This window comes from Zingiber officinale, chromosome 7A (genome assembly GCF_018446385.1).
Source record: "Zingiber officinale cultivar Zhangliang chromosome 7A, Zo_v1.1, whole genome shotgun sequence".
Lineage (NCBI taxonomy): Eukaryota > Viridiplantae > Streptophyta > Magnoliopsida > Zingiberales > Zingiberaceae > Zingiber > Zingiber officinale.
Window position 1 is genome coordinate 25,761,190 of NC_055998.1, and position 26,989 is coordinate 25,788,178.

Consider the following 26,989-nt stretch of genomic DNA (forward strand, 5'->3'; position numbering starts at 1 on the left):
TAATTTGAATGGGATAGGGTCGGATTGAAGACCGATTATTAAAAGAAAAATTAACTCTGAATCCGAACTTAATCTTAAAATTCTAAACTTGAACCTAAACCCTGATGACCAGAATAATCCCCCAACTCAAAATATTTTTTTTATAATTTTTTACTTTTATCTCAATATTTCATTATTGTTATACTATATTCTATTATCTATGTATATAAAATATTTTAATTTTTAAAATAAAATTTGACAATAAAATCTTTAAATTCTAAATTTAGGTCAATCCGAATTAACCAGGTTAATTCAAATTGGATTCGGATATAAAAATCTTCAACTTGAAGTTGATTCTTTTAGGGTCAATTCTATCAAATTAACATATTTGGTTTATTTTTAAGGCTCTTAATTGAAAATATGTCCCTACGGTATTTTTTTTTATGGGTCAATGGGAAAAATATCTTGATTCTTGTACAATTCATCTTTTTCTTCATCCGCACTTTCAAGTAAATTGTTTAGTAGTATAAGAGCATCCATATCAGATATCATATTTAAATATTTTACTTTAAATTTTGGATAGAATAGCTAAAAAACATTTGTATCAACTACTCTATCCATTTTCTAAATTATACTTTTATGAACAGTACTTCTCTAAATTTAGGAAATAGATTCTATTCCCTAAATGATGTGGATATGCCCTAAGGGCATAGGGAGAATTAGACAGAAAGATGAATATTTTGGTCAAATCACTATTTAGGGATTTAAGGAGGGGAGCTACTGGTCACGAGGGGTTTTTTGGGGCTTCTTCTGGTTCGTGTCTTCTGTGTTGCCGCCATGAACAGGGGGGAGAGAGCTTCTTCGTCTCTCACCGCCACCAGCGAGCGACGCCTGCTAGCGGCGATCGTCTCCGAGCCGCCTCCTTCCTTCCTCCAGCCTTCTTGACGCGGACACCATCGAGCGGCACCGCCACCATCATTTCCCTCTCCACGCCGGCAACCTCACGCACTCCTCCACTCCTCTGCCTCCTTTCCTCCAGCTTCTTGACGCAGACACTGCCGCCACTCACCGAGCCAGCCACGCCGATCGTCGTAAACCAGTCGTCACCGACGCCCCCTCTGACGTCCACTTCTGTGACCACCTCCTCTTCTTTCTAAGGCCATCACCACCTCACGAAAACACCGCCTAACTCGTGCCGTCACCACCACCCAACACGCGGAGCCGCTTTCTCGCTCTCCACGTCGACGTCGACGTCGCCTTCGTCGTCGGCCACGCCTCGTTCCTCTCCCCTCTTGCTGTTTCAGTCGGAGGGCCTCTTTTTTGAGCTTGTAGGAGACCTCGAAGGGTTTCGCTACTGCCACATCCTCTTGCACTCGCATCCTCGTCGACGCTGACAACCCCCGTCTCTGTCTCGTCTCGTTGACAGCCCACGTGCTGGCAGCCCACTCTCCTGCTCCACGGCACAACCACCAGCCGCCGATGTCGCTGCCAGCGTCACTGTCGGCGCCCCCGCAGTTGAATCCGACCAACGACCACTCCTATTGGCAAATTTGAGTTGTTGACGCTCTTGTCTTCAGATACGACGTTGATCCATGTTTAATGGTGCCTGTGTTCTGACCACTTAGCATTTCGCTCGATCCTTTTGATCTAGCCTGTCTCCATCCTTTGAGCTATGGTTGTTCCCGGCTTTCGCGTCGTTATCTTGTTCCAGCATGTGTATTGTGTTTCGGCCTTCGTGCTGTTATTGTATCTCAGCTTACGTGTAGTTGTCATATCTCGGCTTTTGTGCTGTCGTCATATCCCGGCATGCGTGCCGATGTCATACCGTGACCTGCATGTTGTTGTGAGATCCAAGCCTGTATGTCGTCTTCCGGATTCATGTTGCGTTCGACTAAGTGTCGTCATATCCAGTTCTTCATTCACCTCAAAGTCATCTATTCTTTCGAGTCACAACAACTAGAGCAACGCCTCCACCAGCTCACCGATCCACCAGAAGGCGCTCCCCTAGGTCAGGGTATGTTCTCCATTCATATTCTATACGTATTTCATTATTATACGTCTAAGTCTGTTACTTATATATTTGTTGGATCTACCTCAAGCTTCGAGGTACTAGGGATCGGGACTATCCAGTCGCTGGCTACAGGTAGCGTTGATCAGAGGACTTCTGACGATTTCGTCAACATAGAAATCATCTCAGCATACCTCCCTCCGAGACATCATGATTCAATCAATATTCCATCCACCTTATCGAACGGTCCGTCGGACTCAAATTTCAGATATGATCATTAAATATTATAGAAGAGATTGAAGAAATAGAAAAATTGATAAATAATGTATTGAAAATGAATATCTAAATTTAATAAAGAAATTTTTTATTTTAAATTATGTATTTTAGATAAGGATGTTGGTGGGGATGTTCTAAGAGAATTAGTGTTAAACGAACTATAGTTAAAAAAAAAAAAACAGTGATAAAATAAAAAACCAGAGGAATGCTAGAAAGAATATTCATGATCTGGATAGAAGCATGTATAACATATCAATTTTATTCATATGAACAGCCATCGAAATATTGATCGAAAAGTCAAAATCACAACTAAATCACAACAAGTTGTGAGCATGCGCAGACTGAAAGATGACAGAAACCAAAAACTTCAAAAAAGTTTATTCAATTTTATTCATCTACGTGGACGGTGCAGATCAACATGTTGGGAGATCTGATGGCGGAGGAGGAAGCTTCTGGTTTGGGAGGGGTCCATCGTCGACCACCCACGTCATTCTCAGCCCCCAGCTGAGGTGTACGTCGATATGGCAGTGCATTAGCCAGACACCTGTGAATTTTCATAAATTAAACAACTAGATATTTTATGATTTAAATTAGTATTTTACTTTGACGAAATAAAATGTTTTTTTTTCCTTCACTAACCCGGATTATCAGCCCTGAACCGGACGGCCAGCCATCCCCCAACTGGCACGCCCACAGTGTTCCTCTCCACTGGGTCAACCAAATTGAACCGGCTCGGGTCGTCGACCGGGTCGAAATTTCCGAACCCCCGACCAACCACGTAGAAGTTGTGCCCATGGAGGTGCATTGGGTGGCTCTCCGCCCCCAGCACGCTGGTCCCCTGCAGCACCACCTCCACACTAGTGTTAAACGGTAACCGCACCGCCCGCGTCCCGTGCTCCACGAACGTGTTGTTGGGCGGCGTCCCCGTGAAATTGTAGAAAAATAGAGGCTCCTCCGGGAAGTCCGCCCGGTACACGTGTGACCGCCGCTGGTAGTGCTCCTGCAGCAGCGCCGTCGTCGGCATCGTGAACGAGACGTTGTTGATCGACGCGGCGAACTTGGTCCCGTTGGGCCCTTGGCAGGTCTGGTTCTTGGGGCATGGGTCAGCCCCGAGCCCGACCGTGAAGAAGAAGCGCCGGTCCACAGCCTGCGGAACGTCCACCGGGTGCCATGCATCCGCAAGGCGGCGGAGTCTCCCGGAGTAGTTCGCGGCATACGCCGTGTCATTGAGGGCGGGAAGCTTTGGCTTAAAGAGCGGGATATTTTTCAAACTCGACCTCCCATTCGAATTTTGGTACTCCAGGATGCCGGCCGCGGTGGTGTTGTCAAAGGTGCCCTGGCCGGTGGCGTACGGACGAATGGCGAGGAGGAAGGAGGCGTTTGGAAGGGCTGAGGCGGTGCGGAGGAGGACATTCGTGGTCTGCCCCGGCGTGACGAGGACGACGTCGACGTCGAGGGGCTTGACGTAGCAGGCATCGGTCTCGACGACGGTGAGGCTGTGGTTGGCGATGCTGAAGAAGAACTCGTCGTTGAGTGCGGCGTTGATGAGACGGAGCAGGTACGTCTTCCCCGGCTTCACCTTCAGCTTAAACGTATCTGATCATTACATTAAAACCGCGTTAGTTAGTAAAAATAATTTAGTTTAAAACTAATAATCATCGATTTAATTACCTTTTTTCGAGCAATTATAAAAAGGCCCAGGAAGCCCATTAATAGTGAAAGCATCGGACACATTTGGGCCGGCACCAGTTCGGAGAGCTTGGGATATAATAGCCTCCGGGTCCGCATTAAACCACTCACCTATTAACAATTAAAATAATCAAGTTTATATATAAAATTTATCTATTATCGAAATTAATTAACCAATTAATTATTTAATTACCGAAGATGATGGGGATTTCCTTGTGAGGTTTAGGGAAGGGATAAGGACTGCCGCCGGGTTTAGGAAGGATGATGAGTGGGCCGTAAACCGTGGCCCGTAACCAGGACGCGTGGGCGTGCCACCACATCGTGCCTCTCTGGCCCGTTACGGTGAAGTTGTAGACGTAGGTCTGGCTCGTTTGGATGGGGCACTGAGTGATGTACGCTGGGCCGTCAGCCCAGCCACTCATTAATTGTCTTATCCCATGCCTGAAACCATTAATCCATCTAATTAACACACACTTAACACTAATTAAATCTCAAATGCTAACACGATCTTAATGAATCCCCCGTACCAGTGCATAGTGATGTTGTACCGTACGTGGTTGACCACCTTGACGATGATGCGATCGCCCTCTCTCGCGACGATCCTCGGCCCGGGGAACTGTCCGTTGACCGTCACAATGCTCTTGCTCTTGCAGAGCTTCGTTACCTTCTGCATAGTTATCTGAATAGCAAATTATGAACGTAACCATTCCAAAGAGATTACTAATTAATTAATTACAGTACGTAAAATATTACAGAACCAGTAGAGAAAGTACACACGCACGTCGAACTTGTAGTGCCTTGTAGTGCTTGCCGCTGAGAGCCGAGCAACAGCCAGCAATATGCTAACAACTAGAAGGGAACTGATCAGGGAAGCCATGTATAGCTTCCAGAGCTTGAAGTATTCGAGTATTGAGCAGAGAGTGACCAGAGCTCTACTATATATATATATTGAAACAACAGGTACTCTTTGATTAATCTTTACAAGAGTAATTAGGCAAAAAGGAACTTGGAAGGAGTTGGGTCGAGCTGACTTGTAGCGTGCTTTCAAAGAAAATTTTCACTGTTGTGACACAATGATCAACGGTTCAGCCTTAATTTAGTACACTTGGTGTCATTCGGGCTAGGAGGAGAAAAAAGGAGCTAGGTTAGCTTTAAATTAATTCCGTGATTACAAAGGGATATATATATATAATTTTTGGGGTGGTTTGGGATTTAACTTAGAAGCATAAGCATATGGGTTTGGTGCACTAGAATTCAACAGCATATTATAGCGAGTGCAAGCAAACACACCAACTTCTTCCTTCGTATATTGTACTTTATTTACATTAATATAATATATGTGTGTTTTTACTGTGAATGGGCCCTCGAGTTGTTAATTTGCTTTGTGACCAAGGGAAACGACTGGACGTATATAATAATTGCATTCTAGTCATTGAAACATATCATATATAGTTTACACGTTAATCAATACAAACAGATGCTATTTCATTACTGGTTAAAATATTTAAAATGGATAAGCATTTCGACATTTACCTACTGAAGTTGTCAATTACGGCCGTATGCATGGCTAAGATAAAACTGCATGTTGTGTATAAAATGGCATAGTTAATGCACGATTAGACTAATTAGAAACAATAAAATCAAGATAGCATTATCACAGAGTTTGAGGATCTCAAAAGATTTGTGGGATAAGCAGTCTAATTACACATATCACATCCGAGTACGTACGTAGTAGTGGCAAGTTTGCTGCCTCACCCGCTTCATGATCTTCTCTTGATCATGTTTGATTTGATAAAAAGCAGTTAAATTGACCTTGTTTTGTTTCAATGAAAAGTGCCACCTTGTAACTTAAAATCAAAGGAGTCTGATCCTCCTCTAGAACAAAAATATTTAGAAAAAAAGTGTGCACTTTGATCAATTTTAAAATGTGATGAATATTTTGCTAAAATATTGGACAATCATTGTTGGAGATAGAGGAAAATTTATTAAATTGAAATAATGCGTACGAAATCAATGTCAGACTCACTACAAAAATAAACGGGTTTACCGACGGAATTTTCCGTCATAATTCCGTCGGTATAATTGCTTAGTGACGGAATTATGACGGAAAATCAGTTGTCGGAAGATAATTTGTCGGAAACAGATATACCGACGAAATTTAAATTTCGTCGGTAATTACCGACGGAATTAGGATTTCCGTAGTAAAATTTACCGACGGAATTTATATTTCCGTCGGTAAATCATGCTGGAAACAGTGCTTCTGGTAGTTGTGGTTACCGACGGAAACAACGTTTCCGTCGGTGTTTACCGACGGAATTTATATTTCCGTCGGTAAATATTTTGTAAATACCGACGGAAATAGCGTTTCCGTCGGTAAACCGTTACGATAATTGCCAACGGAATACTTATTCCGTCGGTATTCCGTCGGTAAAATAAAAAAAAATTACAAGAAAAAAATTATATTTCTTTTTGTACCTTGTTTACAATCCATATATACACTAAATCATCACAGACAATGACATTTCATATATACAAACACATACAAACAATCACATCCATACAAACACATACAAACAATTACTTTCACAGTTACAAACACATTTCATATATCCTAATAATTCATACAATTCTTACAAACATATATAAACTATAACATCCATACAAACAAAGTAATATAAATAAAAACAATCACAATCATCTAAAACAAATAAAATCTAAACAAATCACAATAATAGAAACAAACTAAACTATCCAAATTTCCATATATAAATCTAAATTTATATAATCAGATATTTAAATACATACCATGATAGAAAATACTCCAAGTTATATATCCGCATACAATAGAAAATCCTGCAGAAAGTAAAATGCAATAGAATATGATTATTTATGAATAAGATAAAATTTTTGTAGTGATTTATATATAGCTAATTTTGATACCTGGATATAAATGAGCAAATGATGATGACGACGACGATGATCAATATGTCAATAGGAACTCCTGAAACATACAATAATATAATATTTAGAAATGTGCAAATTAAAATATCAAAACATAATAAATATAATTTTGTAATACTATAATGAAATGCTGAAACCTAAAAAAGAATGATGCATGCCTCAACTATTCATGATTAGATCTTTCAAAAATACACAAACAAACAAAAGGTTAATAATTAAAACTAAGTAGGAAAAACTACTTACAAAAGGATGATCCCTCCAAAACTCTGTAAAGACTTCCTCTAGAAATCATTACAATGGCACTCGTTAAATATGCAAGCAAAGAAATGAGAGCAATGCACTAAAAAAGTATAATGTTTAACTAATTTTACATGTCAACGAAAAAAGATACCTAGATCATATTTTGGATATCTACTGATGGTAATGAATTGTTCCTGAGAAAATGTAATACAATTAATATCATATTTTAGAGGTGAGCAGATTATAATTAATATCAAAATAGAATAAATATATTTTGCATATTTTATAAGTGATAAATAAAAAAAAGGTAAGTTATAGTTATACGAACCTAATCAGAGTCCTGTGGGTCTTGAGTCTCTTGTAGAAGAAGAACTAGGACGAGCCCTGGCTCTTGGATCTTCAGATGATTTAGAAGTCTTGGAAATTGATGAACCTATTATAGTTAGTTATAAACTGACACTATCCTCTGGAACAATTTTAGATTCAAAAGTTACTAGATTGTTCCGTTGGGAGAAGATAAGATGAAGATATTCTTAAAAAGAGATGAAGGTGGAACGAAGCAAAAGAGGTACAACATTGAGTATGCAACAAATTTTGCAGATGTGAGCGCTTTGCTATCACATCTGCAAAATTTGTTGCATATTCAATGTTGTACCTCTTTCGCTTCGTTCCACCTTCATCTCTTTGTAAGAATATCTTTATCTTATCTTTCTCCCAACGGAACAATCTAGTAGCTTTTGAATCTAAAATTATTTTAGAGAATAGTGTCAGCTTATAGCTAACTATATTGGATGTTATATTGGTATAGTACCTAGTTTGGATTTTGGCTGCATCAGAAGATGTGGTAATGAATTAAATAAAATCAAATAACCGAGGCCATAAAGGATTTTGAAGTTGAGGTTCGATAGCTGATTGATACTTAGTTCATGAGTCAATACAATATCATATCAATTGAACAAAGTGTAACAAAAATTAGAATTCACAACCAACTGCATAACCTCATCTAACTACCATGTAAGTCCCCGTATAGGGGAAGATGTGTTGGTTCACACATCTTAATTAATGAAGTGTGAAGTGCGAATTTTGTGGATCATGCTGCACCAAAAGCATTTGAGTGAACTATGTCATTCACAAGTAAAAAAACACAAAAACAAACAATCAGTACTAATAATTTATGTGGTCGATCATCTCTTCGACTGCATATATATAATGTTTGCACAAATTAACCCAACTTAATTTGAACCACAATTTTCATTTTCCCTACACAATAGAGAAAAAAAATTATAGTAGAAACCACTTGTTGGCAGCCAACACAGCCATCAGCCGGCACAGCCGTCGGCCGCTTGCAAGCGCTCGACACAGCTGCCGTTCACTTGCAAGCGCTCGGCACAGTCGCTGACCACTTGCTAGCAGCTGGATGACCGCTTGCTAGCAGCTGACCGGCACAATTGTCGATTGTTTGGTAGAAGTCGCCGGCAAGCTACAGACCGCTTGCTAGCTGCCGGCACAACCACCAGCGTGCGGCTAGCGCCCGGCAAAGCCGCCAACCGTGTGGTAGCGACTGGCGGAGAGGAGAAAAATGGAGAGGAGAGGAGAGAACTTACCTGAAGATCATCGGAGAGGAGAGATCGCACCGGAATCGCCGAAAAGGAGAGATCGCGTCGGAATCGCCGAAGAGGAGAGATTGCGCCGGAATCGCCGGAGAGGAGGAAATCGAGCGCACGAGAGGAGAAGGGCCAGTGCCCTAATTTTATTTTCGGGATTACCGACGGAATTTAAATTTCGTCGGTAATTTCCGACGGATTTTAACTTCCGTCGGTAATCCTGATTTTTTTGTTTTTATTTCAGAATTACCGACGGAATTTAAATTCCGTCGGAAATTACCGACGGAATTTAAATTCCGTCGGTAATTCTGAAATTTTTTGTTTTTTCTTCAGGATTACCGACGGAATTTAATTTCCGACGGAATTTAACTTCCGTCGGTAATCCTGAAAAATTTTGTTTTTTATTTCAGGATTACCGACGGAAATTAGATTCCGTCGGTAATTACCGACGGAAATTATATTCCGTCGGTAATCCTGATTTTTTTCCTCGTTAATAAATAGTTCCCATCATTGTATCGACGGGAATTTAATTCCGTTGGAAAATATTACCGACGGAATTTTAATTCCGTCGGTAATATTTGAGATTACCGACGGATATTATATGCCGTCGGAGATTACCGATGGAAATTAGCTTCCGTCGGAGATGACCGACGGAATAATATTCCGTCGGTAAACCTGATTATTTTTGTAGTGACTATCTATCAAGATGACCTAAGCAAATAATCTTAGATGGCCAAGCAAGAAAGAATAAATTACTTAGGATGGCTGAGCTGCCTAGAAGACGAGTTGTCTTGTATAGCCGAGATATCATGTATGCTTGAGCTGCTTTGTAAGATCGAGCTATTGCGAATTTCACGAGTTGAGAGGCAGATCTAACTTTTTAATGAGGAGCCCGAGAGAACGCAAAAAAAGACCATATATATATATATATATATATATATATATATATATATAATACAAAATATATAGTATTTAGGTGGGATTGAGGACATGATTAAAAAGTTGATAAATAACTAAAGTGACGTTTGATTTAGGGGTTTGAGAATGAGAGAATGGATTCATTATATTCTTAAACCTTGTGTTTAGTTGATGGGAATGAAATCAAGATTTTGGAATGAAACTCGAAAACTTAGATATTGATGAAACTCACATCTTCCCTTGGATTTTAATAGAAATGATAATGAAAATTAAGTTTTAGATAAAATACCCTTAATATATTTATTCAAATTTTCTTTAATTTTACTTTCTCTTTCCTTATTCTCTCTCATCATACTCTTTCTCGTCATTCTCTTAACATACTTTCTCTCTCCATATTTTCTATCATCACACAATTTTTACCATTTTCTTCTTGTATTTTTTTCTCATCACACACACTCTCTCTTCAATTTCTTCCATCACACTTTCTCTTTTATCACACTTTCTCTTCCATTACATACTCTTTCCTCATTTTTTTATCACTTCTTATTTTTTCTCATCACACTTTCCCTTTCTTCATTCTCTCCCATCACACTCTCTTTTCTTATTTTCTCACATTATACTTTCTCTGTCTTCATTTTTCCTATCATACTTTCTTTCTCAGTACACTTTCTCTCCTCATTTTCTCTCATCACACTTTCTCTCTCTTTATTTTTTTTCCCATCACACTTTCTCTCTCAGCACACTTTCTCTTTCATCATACTTTTTCTCTCCTTAATCACTCATATCACGTTCTCTCTCCTCATTTTCTCCACCACACTTTCACACTTCATTTTTTCTCATCATACCTTCTTCTTATCATACATTCTCTCTAGCATCATTCTCTCTTATCATATTTTTCTCTCACATTCAACTTGCTTTCACATCTATTTTTTTTCTCTTATTTTTCTCTAAGGGTAAAAAATAAAATTTCATTTCACTTCGATTGAAAATATTCATACCTATTCTCATTACATAATATTATGATATATACCTATTTCTATTCCAATTTCTAGGATGTCACATAATACTATTTTGTTAATTTAGAGATTTTTTTTACGATCATTCCAAGAGGATGACATAAACTTAATCATGGTGGTAAAAAAGGCGAACACGCTCGCCCCCAGTGTCCCCGTCAATCCGTCCCAGAGCCAACACGGAGGAGGTAAATCACAGACGGTTATGAGCCTTTGGAATAATGACTAGCATATAAGGGAGACATTTATCTCGATTTTATCGAGATTCAAATCTTAGACTTCATGGTGACAACACTTCATGTGCTAGTACCGTCCCGAAAGGATGGAGATAAACTTAATCATTGTGGTAAAAAGGCAAATACGCTCGCCCCAGCGCTCCGGCCAACCCTTCCCAAAGTCAACACGGAGGAGGTAAATTACAGGCGGCTACTAGCCTTTGAAATAGTGACTAGCACATAAGGGAGGTATTTATCTCGACTTTGTCGAGATTCGAACCCCGGACCTTATTATAGCAACACCTCATGCGTTAACCACTAGATCTATCCGAAAGTAAAGAACGGCCCCTCGACTAGTAACATTATTATAAATACTCAATTGGGAATATGAGTGACATCAAATGTCTACATGAGCGGTCCGTCTCGTCAGCGATCATCCAACCCCACTCGAAGTAGTAGAGCGCGAAACAAACAGGTGGGCAGAGTGGAGTCAGCGATCCCGCACCAAATCTGCCCCTGGATCCACGCCCAAGCCGAGAGCGACGTAACCAGTCGCTGACACCAAGGCGAGCCCCGGCCCCTAAAGGCCTCAAACAAGCAGAGGGCCAACCAACCGACAAAGGCAGACAGAGACGTGCTCGTCGTCGAGTCCCCATCGCCTCAGTTGGCTCCCGGCTCGGCCCTGCCTCCTGCTGCCGCGAAACACGCACTAAAATCCCACCTCCTCTCCGGCCCACACATAAGCCCACCGTGCACTCTCTGCACGCATCCGCCTCCCCACGACACATCGCCTTCCCACCCTTTGCCTGCGCTGCCTGCTACGCGGCCAGTGAGCCACTGCCGCTCTCGACGCCCGCGCCCTTTGCCACACGCTCACGCAGCGAAAGATCCCGTCCGTATCGGGGCGCACTCGCACCACAAACCACTACGATTGATGCGAACTGCAATTACATTACGCAGCCTTTGCAAAAGTAGATCAGATTAATAGCTAAATCCATAAATGCCCCACCTGAACACCTACATGAAAAAAAAAAAAAAAAAAAAAAAGGAAAAAGAGAAAAGACAGCATCGATCGCATCATACCTACGTGCTCAGAGCGGTGCGGGCCGAGGCGATGCGATGCGATGCGATGGTTCTTGCCGTGATAAAATTTGCTGGCGAGGCACAGTAGAACGCGCCACCCTCCAGGAGGCAGCAGCCAGCTGTCATGTCAGATCGCGTTCCCTCCTCCATGATTTGGCTTGTCTCTTTTCAGCTTTTATGGGTGAATCGATTAAAGCAACGCAATCGACTTCTCATTTCGTGGGTGGCTTTGCCTTTTAACTGGTGCAGTCAAAAGCGAGGGGAAGAAGGGCTCAGAGACCGGGGTACAGTGGCAGCTGCAACTTTTTTCGCATCTCTTTATAATTTTTTTTTCACGCTCTATCCATACTCCCGAATCCTTTAGGTCAATGGATGCTTAAATACGATCTGAAAACCTTGCTTAGACACTTCCGATTGCAGAGAACTCAGAGACAGGGAACCTTTTATCTTTTGGCGCTTGCATAACTTCTCTTTGGCTCTTATCACCGTAGTAATTCAAGGACCAGATGGGAGCGGAGCTGCACAGGCACACAGCTAGCTAGCACATCGACAGTAGCGAGATAGATCATCATAAATGGTAGAGCTTTTGTAGCTTGTAAACACACGATCATGACACCACATTCCCCTTTGACGTCAACGCACCGACACACGCCTTACACCTCGCAGTGTCTTCCGTTGTCCTGCGCGATTAGTCTTTTAGTCCCTGTCCTCTTCTTCACCCGCCTTGTCTTTTTCCTCCCTCATAGCGTGCGCTTCTTTTGCGCTGCTGTCACGCCTTCTTCCTTTTGCTTCCCCCTACCCCCTTCACCTTCCCTTCCACTATATTTTCACCCTACGTGCCTCCTTCTGCTCAATTGGTGAACATTCATTAATTTTCATCATCCACATCTCTGTTTTTGTTCTCACTGCCACCGGAAGACCGTCATAACCCTTCGGCGATTCCTGTTCTCTCAATATTTCGTCTCTGGTGTGTGTTTGTTCTATTCCTTTTACCTGCCTTGTGCCATCCATTTAATTGTCAAACCAGGAAGAATATTTACTCGCATAGAAATTTTATCAAACAAATCCACCAAAAAGTCTAGCGAATCCTGCGTCTTTTCATTGTGATTGGTATGTAAGACAAAAATATTCGACTAAACATCCTTTGATGTAGACAATCATTATGTTTTTTTTTGTTGTACCTTTGCAAGGCTACTTAAAATCGGAATTTGAAAAAAAAAGAAGTAATTAATACTTGGCAGAGAAAGTTATGAGGTGTCCGGCGAGATGGCAACGGGCGTCAGCAAATGAAGGATAGGCAGCGGTGGAAAGCCGAGGAGGACGCCATATTGTGTACGTACGGGAACCAGTATGGGCCCAGGGAGTGGCACCTCGTCGCCCAGCGCATGAACGTTGCCCTTGACAGGGACGCCAAATCCTGTTGGGAGCGGTGGAAGAACTACCTCAATCCTGGCATCAAGAAAGGGTCGTTGACAGAGGAGGAGAAGCGCCTGGTCATCCGCCTGCTGGCCAAGCACGGCAACAAGTGGAAGACGATCGCCGCTGAGATCCCCGGGCGCACAGCGAAGCGGCTTGGCAAGTGGTGGGAGGTGTTCCAGGAGAAGCAGCAAAGGGTGCAGCGGGAGAGCGCGAAGTCCGCCGCCTCCCCAGCCGAGCCCGGTAAGTACGACCGGATCCTCGAGAGCTTCGCGGAGAAGCTGGTCAAAGAGGATCACATCGTGCCGCTGCTAATGACCACGCCGTTCCTCCCGCCGTGGCTCTCGAACAATGGCGCGGCCGGTGGCTACAGATCACCCCCTTTACAGTCGCCGTCTGTTACTCTGACGCTATCGCCGTCTGTTGCCCCTCCTCCCAGGCCATGGCTTCAGACTGAGAGGGGAGCAGAAGGTGGCTTGGGTTTGGGTAACTCGCAGCAAGGCATCGACGGACGCCATATCTTGCCGGAGCTGGTAGAGTGTTGCCGGGAGTTGGAGGAAGGGCACGTGGCGTGGATGGAGCACAAAAAGGAGGCAGCTTGGAGGTTGAAGCGGCTGGAGCTGCAGTTGGAATCGGAGAAGGCGGGCAAAAGGAGGGAGATGATGGAGGAGATCGAGGCGAAGGTGCGGGCGCTGAGGGAGGAGCAGAAGGTGGCGCTGGAGAGGATCGAGGTAGAGTACAAGGAGCAGATTGCCGGGCTGAGGAAGGACGCTGAGGCAAAAGAGCAGAAATTAGCAGACCAGTGGGCCGCAAAGCATATGCGGCTGAGCAAGTTTCTGAAGCAGCTGGGCGGCCGCCAGTGGCTGCTGGCGGAGATGAACGGTCGGTGAAGAGAAAAACATACCGGCTTTACTTTCGTACGGGTGTATTAATTGCTCGCGCATTCTCTTCCACATAGAGCGAAGCCCAATTCTATCTTCTGAAGAAGTGTTGCTGATGAATCATGAATGCTATACTACTCTTTTGCTTCATGATTAGAACAAGGAAATCTTTCGCCTCATCAATCTCTTAATAAACAAACGGAATTAGTTCCAACCAACTGAAACTTTAAACTCACACTGATGAATTCTGATGATGAATTCTGTGATGAACTTTAAACTTCCAGGCTTCCTCATCTGCAACCTTATCATTCATTATTGCTTCTACTTGACCTATCATTACAAACAATTCGTCAAAGCAGGAATGCAGGATTCAGAGGCCATTTTCTCATTCGTTCTTCTCATCCAAATATTGTGGGTGAATATTTACCCATTCAGCCATCAACAACTATAATCCTCCATGATGACTTGCATGCAAAACATGAAACTTCAATCTGCTATTTAACATTGACTTCAAGGAATTTTGCAAGTCCAAACTCCAATATGAATTATTTCACTCAATCTACTTTTGGATAAATATCTTTGGGAATCTGAAAGAAATGGTATATCCAGAGACTTGCATGGTCCGTTCAGCATGTAAATTGTCTTCCTCTTGCTCAATCTACCTTGGGACGAGGCGTCACCATCTGTTTTCTTTGCTGAAGTAGACATTGAGCACAGGTCAAATTAGCTCGGCCAACAATTACTGTCGACGCTGAAATGCATGTCATTGAAAACTCTACAGATGTTTTAATGATCTTAAATTTTTTTTAAGGAGGGCATTTCGAAGGAAAAAAATGATAAGGGAAGGTAAACTTTTTCAATTCATCTTGGTTTAAGAAAGAACAAGTTAACAACGCTAAATTTTCAACTCACAAAAGCGAAGAGACTATTAGTTCCTATAATTTATAATTTGAAGAACAAACCAGAAACTAGTTTGCAACAATTGCATAATAATTAAGAATTAAGGCTACTATTTAGTTAGGGTAATATAATTAAGCTTGTAATGTAATAAAATTTATAATATAATATAATATAATATAATTAATATTATATTACTATATTTAGTCAAATAGTTGTATACTATGTATATAATCTTTGATTAAGAAGATGATTATATATTTTTTTTTTGTTTGGTGTCCATTATATTTTATAAACAATATAATTCATATTATTATAAAATGATAAAAATATCCTAAGGTTAGTTATTAGAAGAACTTTTTCAATCCCTAAAATCCATCCTCTCTATGCACTTTGAGCTTCCGCTTGTGCGTTCAACAACTTCAACAACTCGCTCACCTTCTCCTTCATCATGCAGATCCCTCGACATGATGCAGAATGAGAAGCTTCTGGAAGGCCCCGACTTTGATGGCCTTTGTGGCACACTCGCCTTGCCTCTCGCTCTTGTAGAGCTTCCATAGTGTCAACATGGTGAACTGTGTCACCGTCTCTGACATCCGTAGCATGTTCTTCACCAGCACCGCCAGGCCATGGCCGCGCGCCACCTCCTGTTAGTTGCTACTCGGAATTCTATTTTACTTCCCCTGTACAAAAGGTTGTACAAGCACAGAACTTTCCTAACAACCTATGTACTCCTCATGAGTTAAACTTGAATTGGAAAGGGAACTTAACATTTTTACTTCAAGTTCAATTCATGTGTTCTTCAGTAGATAAAACTTAGATTGCAAATGATACTTAACATTATTAATCTAAGTTCATCCTATGTTACAGAAGTTGATTAAATATCTATTTCAAGGATTGGCTTCCAGATTAAACATGACGAGACACTCGACCTTCTTAGGTATGAGATCATCCACCACTTCTTAGACAAAGTCTTTCAAAGATATTGGATATTTAAACTTCTTACAGTAATCTTAGGTTTAACTACAGAGACCTCAATAGAAGCACAAGATCAAACACACTAAATCAAAACACAAAAAACGAAACACGAAATTGCTAGCATCTTGTGTTGGTATTTCAGGATCCATACAAAGAAAAACTAGTTTCGTTGTGGAATTAAGAACTAATTATACCTTTCTTTATAAACAAAGTCTTCTTGATCTTCTGCTGTATTCCTCTCCTCCTCTTGGACGTCGTGTGGGCGACGATCTACCAAGATGAAATCCACCCGAACCACTTCTTTTCCTCCAAAAAATTTCAGCCACCAAGGAATGCCAAAATAGGAAACTTTCTTCTCTTCTTCTTCCCCTTCAAGCAAACCGGCCACAAGAAGATGGAGCTTGATGTGTCGCCGGCCTTAAGAGAAGAAAACAAAGGGAGAAGGGAAAGAGAGAAGGGTCGGCCACCAAGGAATTAAAGAACCACCGGCCACCAAGGATATATATGTAACGACAACCCTTCTTACTACTGCTCTCTAAGGGCGACCGTTACCTAACTATTACTCTACTTACTAGTGCCACTTATGCTATTATTAGCGACACTTAGATTTATCACGGCCCAAGAGGAATTCCTACCGAAAAATTTCGGCAGAATCTCCCCTGTCCGGTGACCAAATCAACAATACAAACAATCTATACTCAGCCACAGGCGGCTGGAACATATATTTACACAACCACGCAGTATAATAACACAATAAGAAGAAGGAAACTACTCTAGCAATAGCAAACAACTATATCACTCCAACAATAGGACCCAACTACAAGTGCGGAATAAACTTAATTACAATCTCAACTCATAATAATATTTAAAGAAACTAAAAGAACTCTAAACAGAAGAGTCTTGACAATTTGCCAGCAAACTCTGAATCTCTCCATAGTCCAGTCATCACACACCTTCATTACCACCACCTTGTCGTCTTCCTTTCATATTTTAGCTTTTCCTTTATCTGCAGTAGGAGGAAAAGTAGATCTATAAGCGAAACGCTTAGTAAGTACTATACTATCTCACAAAAACTCGAAGTGCATAAAAATGCAAACGATACTGAAACTGAAATGCTAAAAGAAATCTACTCATGCTCATCTAATAGCAAAGTACTCAAATAAACTGCATACTCATGATATACAAGAATAAAACTGAATACTGAAAATAATACTAAACATGCTCACTAAACTGATAAGAAAGTAATGAAACAAATGCTGTATGCTTAGAAATAAAGAAACTAAACTTCTGTTGATTCTAAACATAGGTGATACTTGTTTCATTTACTTATAGCTTTATACTTGAAATTAATCTTTTAATTTCTTTTACTTTTACTTTTCTTTCTTCTTCTTTTTCTTTGGGCCCAGGCTTAGTACCATCTTATGCGCGCTCTCTAATAAAGACTGCTGTAGTCCCACAGGGTAAAGACCTCGGTCTTACCAGGGCCGAGACCTCGGAAACGGTCACTTGGATCTGTTTAACGACAACCTCGGAAGTCGGGTACTAGCATCTTACTTTAATTTACTTGTTATCTCTTTTTAACTAGACCTTGGTCTTTTTCTTACTTATAGCTGCTCATTATAGCAAGGAAAGTCCAAACTAAATGCTATATGCATACATGTATATGCTAAAATCTGTTCATGCATATCTTAAAGCAAAGGGAAACAAAAATCAGCATACTACTATATGTTATAACCTGTTCATGCACATCTTAAAGCAAAGGGAAACAAAAATCAGCATACTACTATATGCTAAAATCTGTTCATATGAATACTAAAAATCTGCACATGTGAATAACAAAAATCTGCACACGTGAATTATTAAAAATCTGTGAATGAAACAGAATTAAAAACTAATACTGCTCATGCTATTCTAATACTGCCTACTTTAAATAAAGGCTGCCCTTCTAACTAAATAAGGATTGTTTTTGCCCTTTGAGTTGCAAGGAAAATGCTAAACCATTCTAACTAAATAATGGGATGTTCTTACTCTTCAAATACTGAAATTTAGGATCCTATCTTGACCTTGGACTTGCTTTGCTTAGAACTTCTCATAAACCCCTAAACAGATTAAATGGAGCACTTTACCATGCTTCCTACCTACAAATTCTAAGGTTTCCTAGCAAAAGCGAGACACCTTAGGCTATGCTACAAAGAATAAAAACAACTTAAATATGTTGTGAAAGCAAAACTAAGCATGCTGTGGAGTTCAAGCTGTGAAAGTAAACCAAATACAATTATTAACATAATTGGAAATAAGCACCTTTCATGGAAACCGAAACATAAGAAGGTTACTGCTGCTATCAAGCATCTACATGTGATATAAAGCATGCATCACTAAATCTACCCATGTTGAATTATTTCCAACTATGCAAAGTGTAAGAAAAGGTTGCTTCTACTGACAGAAAAGGGAAATTCTGCACATGCTTAAAGAAAAGGCAACTAACTCAAATCTAGCAATACAAATAGCATGTGAAATCTCTAATTTCTCTAGCAATTAAAAGAAAGACTCCTAATAAACTCTTAACAAATTCTTAACAAGAATCCCTTTAAATCCTCTAACAAGGTCCCAAGCTTCTATGGTTCCGAACATATTTCTATAAGCTCTAAACCTGTTACAACAGAAATACATAGCAACCAGCTAAATCCTTTAATCATGCTATAACAGGATTACATAGAAGCTAACTAATCTCTTTAATCATGCTTCATCAGAAAATACTAAACGGTAATGAAAGGTACTCAAACTAAATTCTGCATTTGCTAAGAACATGCTTATTCATAACCAGCAAATTAGCACAAACAAAACTAATACTTGCTGAAATTAAAACCCTTATAACGCTTGTTTCAATGATATAAACGAAATATCAATCTGCATATGTACAGGACTAAATTCAGGACATGCATGCTATAACAGAACACAACCAGCTAGCAAATAAATCCCTTAAGCATGCTATAACATAACTTAAGCAGGAAACTTCTCTTTTCTACACAGCTTAATCCGAAACAGAAACAAGAAGGATGAATCCCTAGCTACCCTATTCTGTAAAGCATGATCCGGAAACCATAGGAAGAAAATCCGAATAGAAATAAACAACCTACAATTTATACCGAAATCAATAGGTCCTAGCAAGCACTCTGTACAACTCAAACCAACCTTAGCAATTCGGCTAGATAGACAGAGCATAGAAATAAAAGCCCTAGCTTATAAATCCACTCGGCACAGCAAAATCCGCAAGCAAGGAAAACAAATCGAAGCTCGGAGCAACTCCTAACACAGGTGAGTAGTACTTACCCTTGCTTTTAGAACTTACAACCGAAGGGGAAAAACTCTAAGGCTTCGGTTAGCTTGGATCTTCAACCTCCCTTGCGCCCACAAACCCTCCTCGACGAGGGAAGCACGGATCCGCAAGGTTCGCCGGAGAGAAACCTTCACCGGCCATCGGAGGGAGGAAACTAGGGCTTAGGTTCCTTCGTTCGGCAGAAATCGCGCACACACGAAGAGGAAGAAGAGAATTAGGGTTCGGGGAAAGAAATTAACCCTTTATAACCTAGGTTTTATTTCTGATCCTTACTATAACTTAAATACATCTCGCTTCATACTTGATTAACAAAACACGCGTAGCCTAGTTGGTTGGTTGTGTTCGGTTAAGTCCGATTCGGTCGGAGGTCTTGGGTTCGAGTCTCAACTTCAACGATTTTTGGTCAAAACTTCTTTCTTTTTGTAAACCTACTAAACGACCTCCAAAAATTACGTAAAAATACTCTAAAAATTCTTAAAAATCTCTAGAATATTTTAAAAGTATTTCCAAATATTTTTATGGACTTTTAGAACTTGAAATAGGGAAAATTGGGTCGTTACAATATAAGGTACAGTCCCTCCTTCTCTTCTTCTCCTTCAAGCAACCGACCACCAATGGAAGCAAAAGTGTGCCGCTGGCCCTAAGCTTTAGAAGAAAAGAGAGGAGCCGGCCACCAAGGATAGAACAAGAGAGGAATCATATAGATCATTATTCTTTCTCTAAGGCACCATCTATTCTCTTTTATAATCCTTGGTACTAAAAAGGAAAGTTTTAAACATAATTAAAATTTCCTTTTAATTCCAATCATGGCAAAAAAGGAAATTTTAATTAAAATTTCTCTCTTTTAAATTTCCTATTGTGATGGTTACAAAAGGAAAGTTTTAAAATTAATCTCTCTCTTTTAAACATTGTAGATGACTACAAAAAAAGAAAGATTAAAATTAAAACTTTTCTTTTAAATCATGGTTACAAAAAAGAAAATTTTATCAAAATTAAAATCTCCTTTTTAAACACTACAAATAAGGAAAGATTTTAACAAAATTAAAATCTCTCTTTTAATCCTTTGTATATAGCTATAAAAGAAAAGATTTTAAAATTTAAAACTCTCTTTTAAAACCATGTGGATGGCTATAAAAGGAAAGATTTTAATAAAAATAAAATCTCCTTTTATTCCTAGTGGTCGACCCCTAGCTTGGGCACCAAGCCATGATTTGGCCGGCCACTTCTTGGGCTCCAAGTTAATGCTTGGCCGGTCCCGTTGCGCCAAGCAAGAATGTGTCCAACCCATTACTTGGGTAAGAAGTAGACTTGGTGGATATAAGACTTTTTAGAGGCTACAACAAGGACCGAGAGGAGGAATTAGTTTTGCCCTCCCGATGAGCTTGAGCTTCCTGTGTTCGACCCGAACATCCAACTCAAGTTCATCAATAATAACCTATACTACTAAAGAGTTATTATTGAACTGCCGCACAAATCCCAAATTACATTATGGGCTCCTTTTTATTATGAATGTGTTAATCTCCCTGTGTTTAAGATATCGAATGCCCATTAATTAAATGAGTTACTGACACTCACTTAATGAACATGTAACTCCAAGAGTAGTACCACTCAAGTTCATTGTCATGTCGGACTAAGTCCACTTGCAGGGTTTACATGACAATGCTTATGAGCTACTCAAGGGGACATCATCAACCTAGATAACTAGGACACAATTTCCTTCTATAATCAACAACACACCATATAATGTTAGTAATTAGCCCTAAGAGTCAATCATGAGATGATTAGGCCTTTTGGGTTACTAATTGAGTTAGATTCAAATGAACTCACTCATTGGATTGAGTCCAATCCGAATTAGACACATTGAATTAATGGGTTACACTCAATGGGTTAGACTTATTGGGTTTTTGGATTAATGGTTAATCCAATATGATAAATCCAACCCATTAAAAGGAATACAAAGAGACAAAAACCCTTGGTATTCTTGGATGAATATAAATAGGCTTTTTGGATTGAAATTTTCATTAGATGAAAATGAGATGAAAAAGGGTGTCTCTTGATCTTCCCCCTCTTCTTCCTCTTCCTTCCTTGGGCGAATTTGCTCATGGCCGAATCATTCTTCTTGCTAGCACAAGAAAATGGTTCTTCTCCAAAGGCTTCGTTAGTGAGACGAATGAAGGATATGTTTGTGTGGATACCATAGAGGTGCGGACACTTGAACGCGCTGAGATTTGGATCCAAAGAAAAGGTTGTTGTCGGGATTGCGAAGGACACGCAATAAAGGTATAATCCTATCATGTAGCTTAGCATAGATTAGTTTAATAGAAATTATTTTCTTCCCTTTCGCATGGATCCGCTGGATAAGTGGATCTAGAATTTTTCCGCTACGTTTCCACGTCTTCTGGCACGCTAAATCCTAACATATAAATAATATTATTTCCCAACTTATCGGGCCTGTTGATTTAATGAATAAATCTCACCCATTGATAAATTAAAGATATAAATACTAAGTATATGTGCTTGTTATTATATCGGGATTAAGAGTACGCACATCTATAATAACGGAGATTATGTTCTTTTTGTTAGAGTGTATACTAAAAGTCTAGCTTTTTGTAAACATTTATTTTGAAATAAAGAATCACATTGGTCAAATGTTTACATTTATGCTAAGTATAGTTGTTCAATTAATTTATATTGTAGATAACATGGTGTGTGGTGTTACACACAGAAGATAATATTATGATTTCTTTATAAATTATAAACAGTTGATCATGAATAAGATGGATAGGAACAAACCATTGGAATAGTCGTAGTGTAATTTGATATTAGTTTATCTTGACTATAAAATTACACTAGTACACTCAGAGTGTATTGAGCTGAACCATTTAAGGTAAGTTCTTTTTATACTGACTGAATAAAAGAACAAGACATTTATTATTATGGTAGTGTGTGCTCTTAATCCTGATATAATAACAAGCACATATATCTAGTATTTATTTCTTTAACTTATCAATGGGTGAGATTTAGTTCAATAAATCAAGAGGCCCGATAAGTTGGGAAATGATATTATTTATAGTGTGTGTTGTTAATTATAGAAGGAAACTGTGTTATAGTAATCTAGGTTGATAATGCCCCCAAGAGGAGCTCAAAAGGACTGTCATGTAAACCCTGCAGGTGGATTTAGTCCGACATGATGATAAGGTTGAGTGATACTACTCTTGGACTAAGATATTAATTAAAGTGAGTTGTCAATAACTCATTTAATTAGTGGACATTCAACATTTTAAACACAGGGAGATTAACACACTCATGATAAGAAGGAGTCCAAAATATAATTTCAGATTGGTGAGGTAGTTCAATAATAATTCTTTAGTGGTATGAATTATTATTGATGAAATTAAGTTGGGTGTTCGGGGCGAACACGGGAAGTTTAATTTCATCGGGAGACCAAAACTAATTCCTCCTCTCGATCCCTATCGTAGTCTCTTATTTATAGAGAATTATATCCACCAAATACCCACTTCCTACCCACCCTTAGGTGGTCGGCCAAGCAAGCCTGAAGCCCAAGCTTGGGCCGGCCAAGCCAAAGGCTTGAGCCAAGTAGGGTGGTCGGCCATAGCTTGGAGCCCAAGCTTGGTGTGGCCGGCCATATAAAATAAAAGGATTTTATTTTTTAAAAATTTTTTCTTATGTGAAAGTCATGGTTTTAAAAGAGAGTTTAAAATTTAAATCTTTCCTTTTATAGTTTTCTACAAAAGATTAAGAGAAAAGTTTGATATCTCTCCTTATTTGTAGTTAAAAGGAAGATTTTAATTTTTGAGAAAACTTTCCTTTTATGTAACCATCCTCATGATTTTAAAAGAGAGTTTTAAAATTAAATATTTCCTTTTATAGTTTCTACAAAAGATTAATAGAAAAGATTTGATATCTTTCCTTATTTGTAGATTGAAAGGAAGATTTTAATTTTGAGAAAACTTTCCTTTTTGTAATCATCCACATGTTTTAATAGAGAGATTTTAATTTATAAAAGTTTCCTTTTATAACCAACCATGAAGGGAATTTTTTAAAGAGAAATTTTATTTTTAAAATTTCCGTAAACAAATAAGGAAATTTTAATTTTGTGTTTAAAACTTGCCTTATTTGGAGCACTTGTAGGGGCCGGCCATGAGAAGGGTTAAAAGAAATTTTTAATTAAAATTTTCTTATTAACCAATGGCAAGAAAAATAAGGGAATTTTAATAATAATTAAATTTCTTTATTTGCCAAGACCAAGGAATATAAAAGAGAGGGTAGAGGTGCCTCACCTCACAACATATCTTCTATTGTTTCTCTCTTCTCTTCCTTGGTGTGGCCGACCCTATAGTCCTCCTTTTCTCTTCTTCTTTAGTGGCCGGTGCATCCCTCTCTTGGAGTTCTTGTGGTGGCCGGTTCTTGCAAGGAGAGGAAAGAGAGAAAGGAAGCTTTGTTCTAGCATCCCTTGGAGCTTAAAGGTTGGTGGCCGAAACTTGCAAGAAGGAAGGTGTCTTGGTGGTTCTCATCTCGGTAGATCATTGCCCACACAATGTCCGAGATAAAAAGAGGAATACGATAGAAGATCAAGAGGTTGTTGCTTACAAAGAAAGGTATAATTAGTAATTATATTCCGCATCATACTAGTTTTTTTTTGTATGGATTTTGAAATACTAAACACAAGAAGCTAGTGATTCTAGATTTTCAGATTTGTGATTCGAAGTTGTGTTTCTTTTGTTTTTTTTTTATCTTGTGATTCGATTGTTCTTTTTGGTTAAACCTAGGGTTACTATAAGGAAATTAAATATTGAATTTCGTTGAGAGGCTTTGTCGAGGCAGTGGTGGATGTTCCCATATCTAAGAAGGCCAAGTGCCTCGCCATGTTTGACCTGGGAGCCGATCTCTGAAATAAATATTTAATTAAATTTATAACATGAGTGGATTTGAATCTATAATGTTAAGTATCGTTTGTGATCCAAGTCTAAACCTCTAAGAACAGAAAAGTTAAATTTAGAATCAATAATGTTAAGTTCTGTTTGTGATTCTGAATTTAATTTCTAAAGAATACAATAGGTTGTTAGGAAAGGTTCAAGACTTGTATAAAATTTTTGTAAGGGGAACCGATACAATATTCCTAGTATCAACCAACAATTGGTATCAGAGCCCGGACTGCCAGAAGGTTTAACCGCCGACTGTGCACAAGTGTTATGGTCTGATTGAGCCATGTGAGTACAATATTGACCTTGAACAAAGAAAGTGGAGAATCCTATGTTCGGATCAAGAGGACCAAACACCAGGCAGGAAGTCCTAGTTGCGTCTAGGCAAGGAAGTCCTAGTAGGTCGGGTGAACCGAGGGGCAGGAAGACCTGGTGGGTCGAGAATCGGACATGGGAAGCCTGTGGTCCTTTGTTTGAGGGAAGGGGGATTATTGAGGTTGCAAGGTTGCAAATATAGTCTCACATTGAAAACACATGGGAAAGATCATGAGTTTATAAGAGAAAAGATATCTCCATTGGAATGAGGCCTTTTGGGAAGAGCCCAAGAGCAAAACCATGAGGGCTTATGCCCAAAGTGAACAATATCATACCATTGTGGAGATATATAAATTCTTTTCGATCCTACAATTGGTATCAGAGCTAGTGTTTGCCTCTGTGTGTTTGGTTTTTAGTTTAATTATGCACATGTCATATATATTTTAGGTAGAATAATAGTAGGATGTGCAAATAGATTTAACTTTGTGGTTGCAGGCATCCTAGATCCAACTATTGTGGCCATAATGTGATTGTGTGTGATTGGACCCTCGGACATGCCGAGGGCATTTTATGTGTATGCATGATTGTATGTATTAAATACAGCAGGAGCTGTATTAGTTTTAGGATTTTACATTTTTGTTTCGATCTAGATTACATGTATATTCCTTCGTGTAATATAGGATCGATATATGTAAAATTTTATTTTTGTCGCAGATCTTATCCTTGCGAGGTGTGGTACTATTTGTGGACTAGAGGCGTAGCGAAAAAAGAAGCAAGATAGATGCAGCGACTAGACCCGATTGCGGTGGCTAAAGATGGCAGCAGCTAAGGTTGACAACACACGAAGGACAGTGATGGAAAAGGCCATAATAGTTGGAAAATTATTTTCCCATATTTATTGCTTTATTTTCTGTGATGTGTGTGTGCATGGTTAAAATTTCTCACCTTAAATAACTACGTGGGAGAGGGATTAGTAAATAAATTCCACGGTCTCCATTACTGGTTTGTAAGTGATGCAACAAACTTGCGTGTTGGATTTGAGTGCCTCCCTCCACAACGGATAAGTTTGTTTGCAGATCACTAGATCAAACTTCCTTTATGGATGGTTATAGGAAATTATTTAGGAGCGTGTGATCTTCTCCAACTGAAGGAGCACAATCTTATTTAATAGACTAAGTATCAAGTAATGGTATACACTTAGGCGCATTTAATAGTACCCTCCCCAATGAAGTCACTACTATTATTTGTGTGACCAAAGGAATACCAACTATTAAATTTATTTGTCAAAAAGTTAGGATGACAAGAATAAAATTAATGGGTAAAACCTACTCTTATAAATGTTTGAATTTGTATACGTCCACACTAACGTGACATGCAAAATTCACGGTGTTTTGAGGTGTTGGTAAATTTAAATAGTATTGTTTGAGGAATCAATATTATTCTAAATTTAGAGTCTTGACCAAAGTTTATTTTGTGATTCTTAGGATGACTTTCAACCCACTGGCTATTATACTGAAAGAGTACAAAATTACTGGTTCCAATTACTTAGATTGGAAAAGAAACCTGGGCATTGTCTTAACTGCTGAAGGTTATAAGTTTGTACTGTTAGAGGTCTGCCCTAATGTGCCTAATAGTGATTCTAGTGAAGAGGAGATTGAGTATCATAGGAAATGGGTCAAGGCAGATGAGATGGCATGGAGTTACATTTGGCTTTTATATCAAATGTGCTGCAACATCAGCATCAGACCATGCCTACTGGCCATAACATGATGTACAATCTCAAGGAACTCTTCGGACACTAGAATCAGGCTGACAGGCAAGACTGTATGATCTCTAGGTACTGGACTAAAAGAAGGAATGAAGAAGCCGAAAGGCAATAACTTCATTTACAAGCAGTCTAGACATTTGTAGGCGGACTGTCCTCGTAGGAAGAGAACAATATAGGTATATCTTATTCTCTAGTAGTTGGAACATGTTTAGTGGTGTTATCTACCGGTACCTGACGTGTAGATATGATAACCACTGATCATGTCTCCAAATCATTGCAGAGGTTCCAGGAAACCCGACAACTACACAAAGGAGAAATCACTGTTTACATGGCAATGCTACAGAAGTGACGGTTGTTGCAGTGGGAGATGTCTACTTATCATTCGATAGGAATAGAAATTTGATTTTGAGAAATTGTCTTTATGTACCAACTTTTAGAAAGAATTTAATTTCAGTTTCTAAATTATTT

General features: G+C 39.4%; 2 protein-coding genes across 5 annotated transcripts; one reads left to right on the plus strand and one right to left on the minus strand.

The window, feature by feature from the left end:
* Window positions 1-2,504: 2,504 nt before the first annotated feature.
* LOC122001195 (laccase-17-like) lies at window positions 2,505-4,857 on the minus strand. 2 transcript variants are annotated; one of them, XM_042555812.1, is made up of 6 exons: window positions 4,734-4,857; window positions 4,480-4,619; window positions 4,146-4,393; window positions 3,935-4,063; window positions 2,903-3,859; window positions 2,505-2,807 (listed from the first exon to the last, which is right to left on the minus strand). In XM_042555812.1, exons 1-6 carry the CDS (start codon window positions 4,827-4,829, stop codon window positions 2,677-2,679), a joined length of 1,701 nt encoding a protein of 566 aa, XP_042411746.1. In that variant the 5' UTR covers window positions 4,830-4,857; the 3' UTR covers window positions 2,505-2,676. The 2 variants fall into 2 exon arrangements, with proteins under 2 accessions (XP_042411746.1, XP_042411745.1); XM_042555811.1 differs by having other exon boundaries at window positions 4,480-4,631; window positions 4,734-4,849.
* A 7,902-nt stretch (window positions 4,858-12,759) lies between these two features.
* LOC122001196 (transcription factor AS1-like) lies at window positions 12,760-14,474 on the plus strand. 3 transcript variants are annotated; one of them, XM_042555814.1, is made up of 2 exons: window positions 12,760-13,096; window positions 13,177-14,474. In XM_042555814.1, exon 2 carries the CDS (start codon window positions 13,273-13,275, stop codon window positions 14,290-14,292), a length of 1,020 nt encoding a protein of 339 aa, XP_042411748.1. In that variant the 5' UTR covers window positions 12,760-13,096; window positions 13,177-13,272; the 3' UTR covers window positions 14,293-14,474. The 3 variants fall into 3 exon arrangements, with proteins under 3 accessions (XP_042411748.1, XP_042411749.1, XP_042411747.1); XM_042555815.1 differs by having other exon boundaries at window positions 12,760-12,953; XM_042555813.1 differs by having other exon boundaries at window positions 12,760-12,953; window positions 13,228-14,474.
* The last annotated feature ends 12,515 nt before the right edge of the window (window positions 14,475-26,989 follow it).

What these genes read in the sequence shown, in the direction of transcription:
- LOC122001196 (XM_042555814.1), top strand. Translation starts at nt 13,273, where the DNA reads ATGAAGGATAGGCAGCGGTGGAAAGCCGAGGAGGACGCCATATTGTGT.
- LOC122001195 (XM_042555811.1), bottom strand. Translation starts at nt 4,829, where the DNA reads ATGGCTTCCCTGATCAGTTCCCTTCTAGTTGTTAGCATATTGCTGGCT. An exon ending in CAAGGCACTACAAGTTCGAC is followed by an intron (nt 4,632 to 4,733) that starts GTGCGTGTGTAC and finishes TTTGCTATTCAG; the next exon opens with ATAACTATGCAGAAGGTAAC. An exon ending in GGAAATCCCCATCATCTTCG is followed by an intron (nt 4,064 to 4,145) that starts GTAATTAAATAA and finishes AATTGTTAATAG; the next exon opens with GTGAGTGGTTTAATGCGGAC.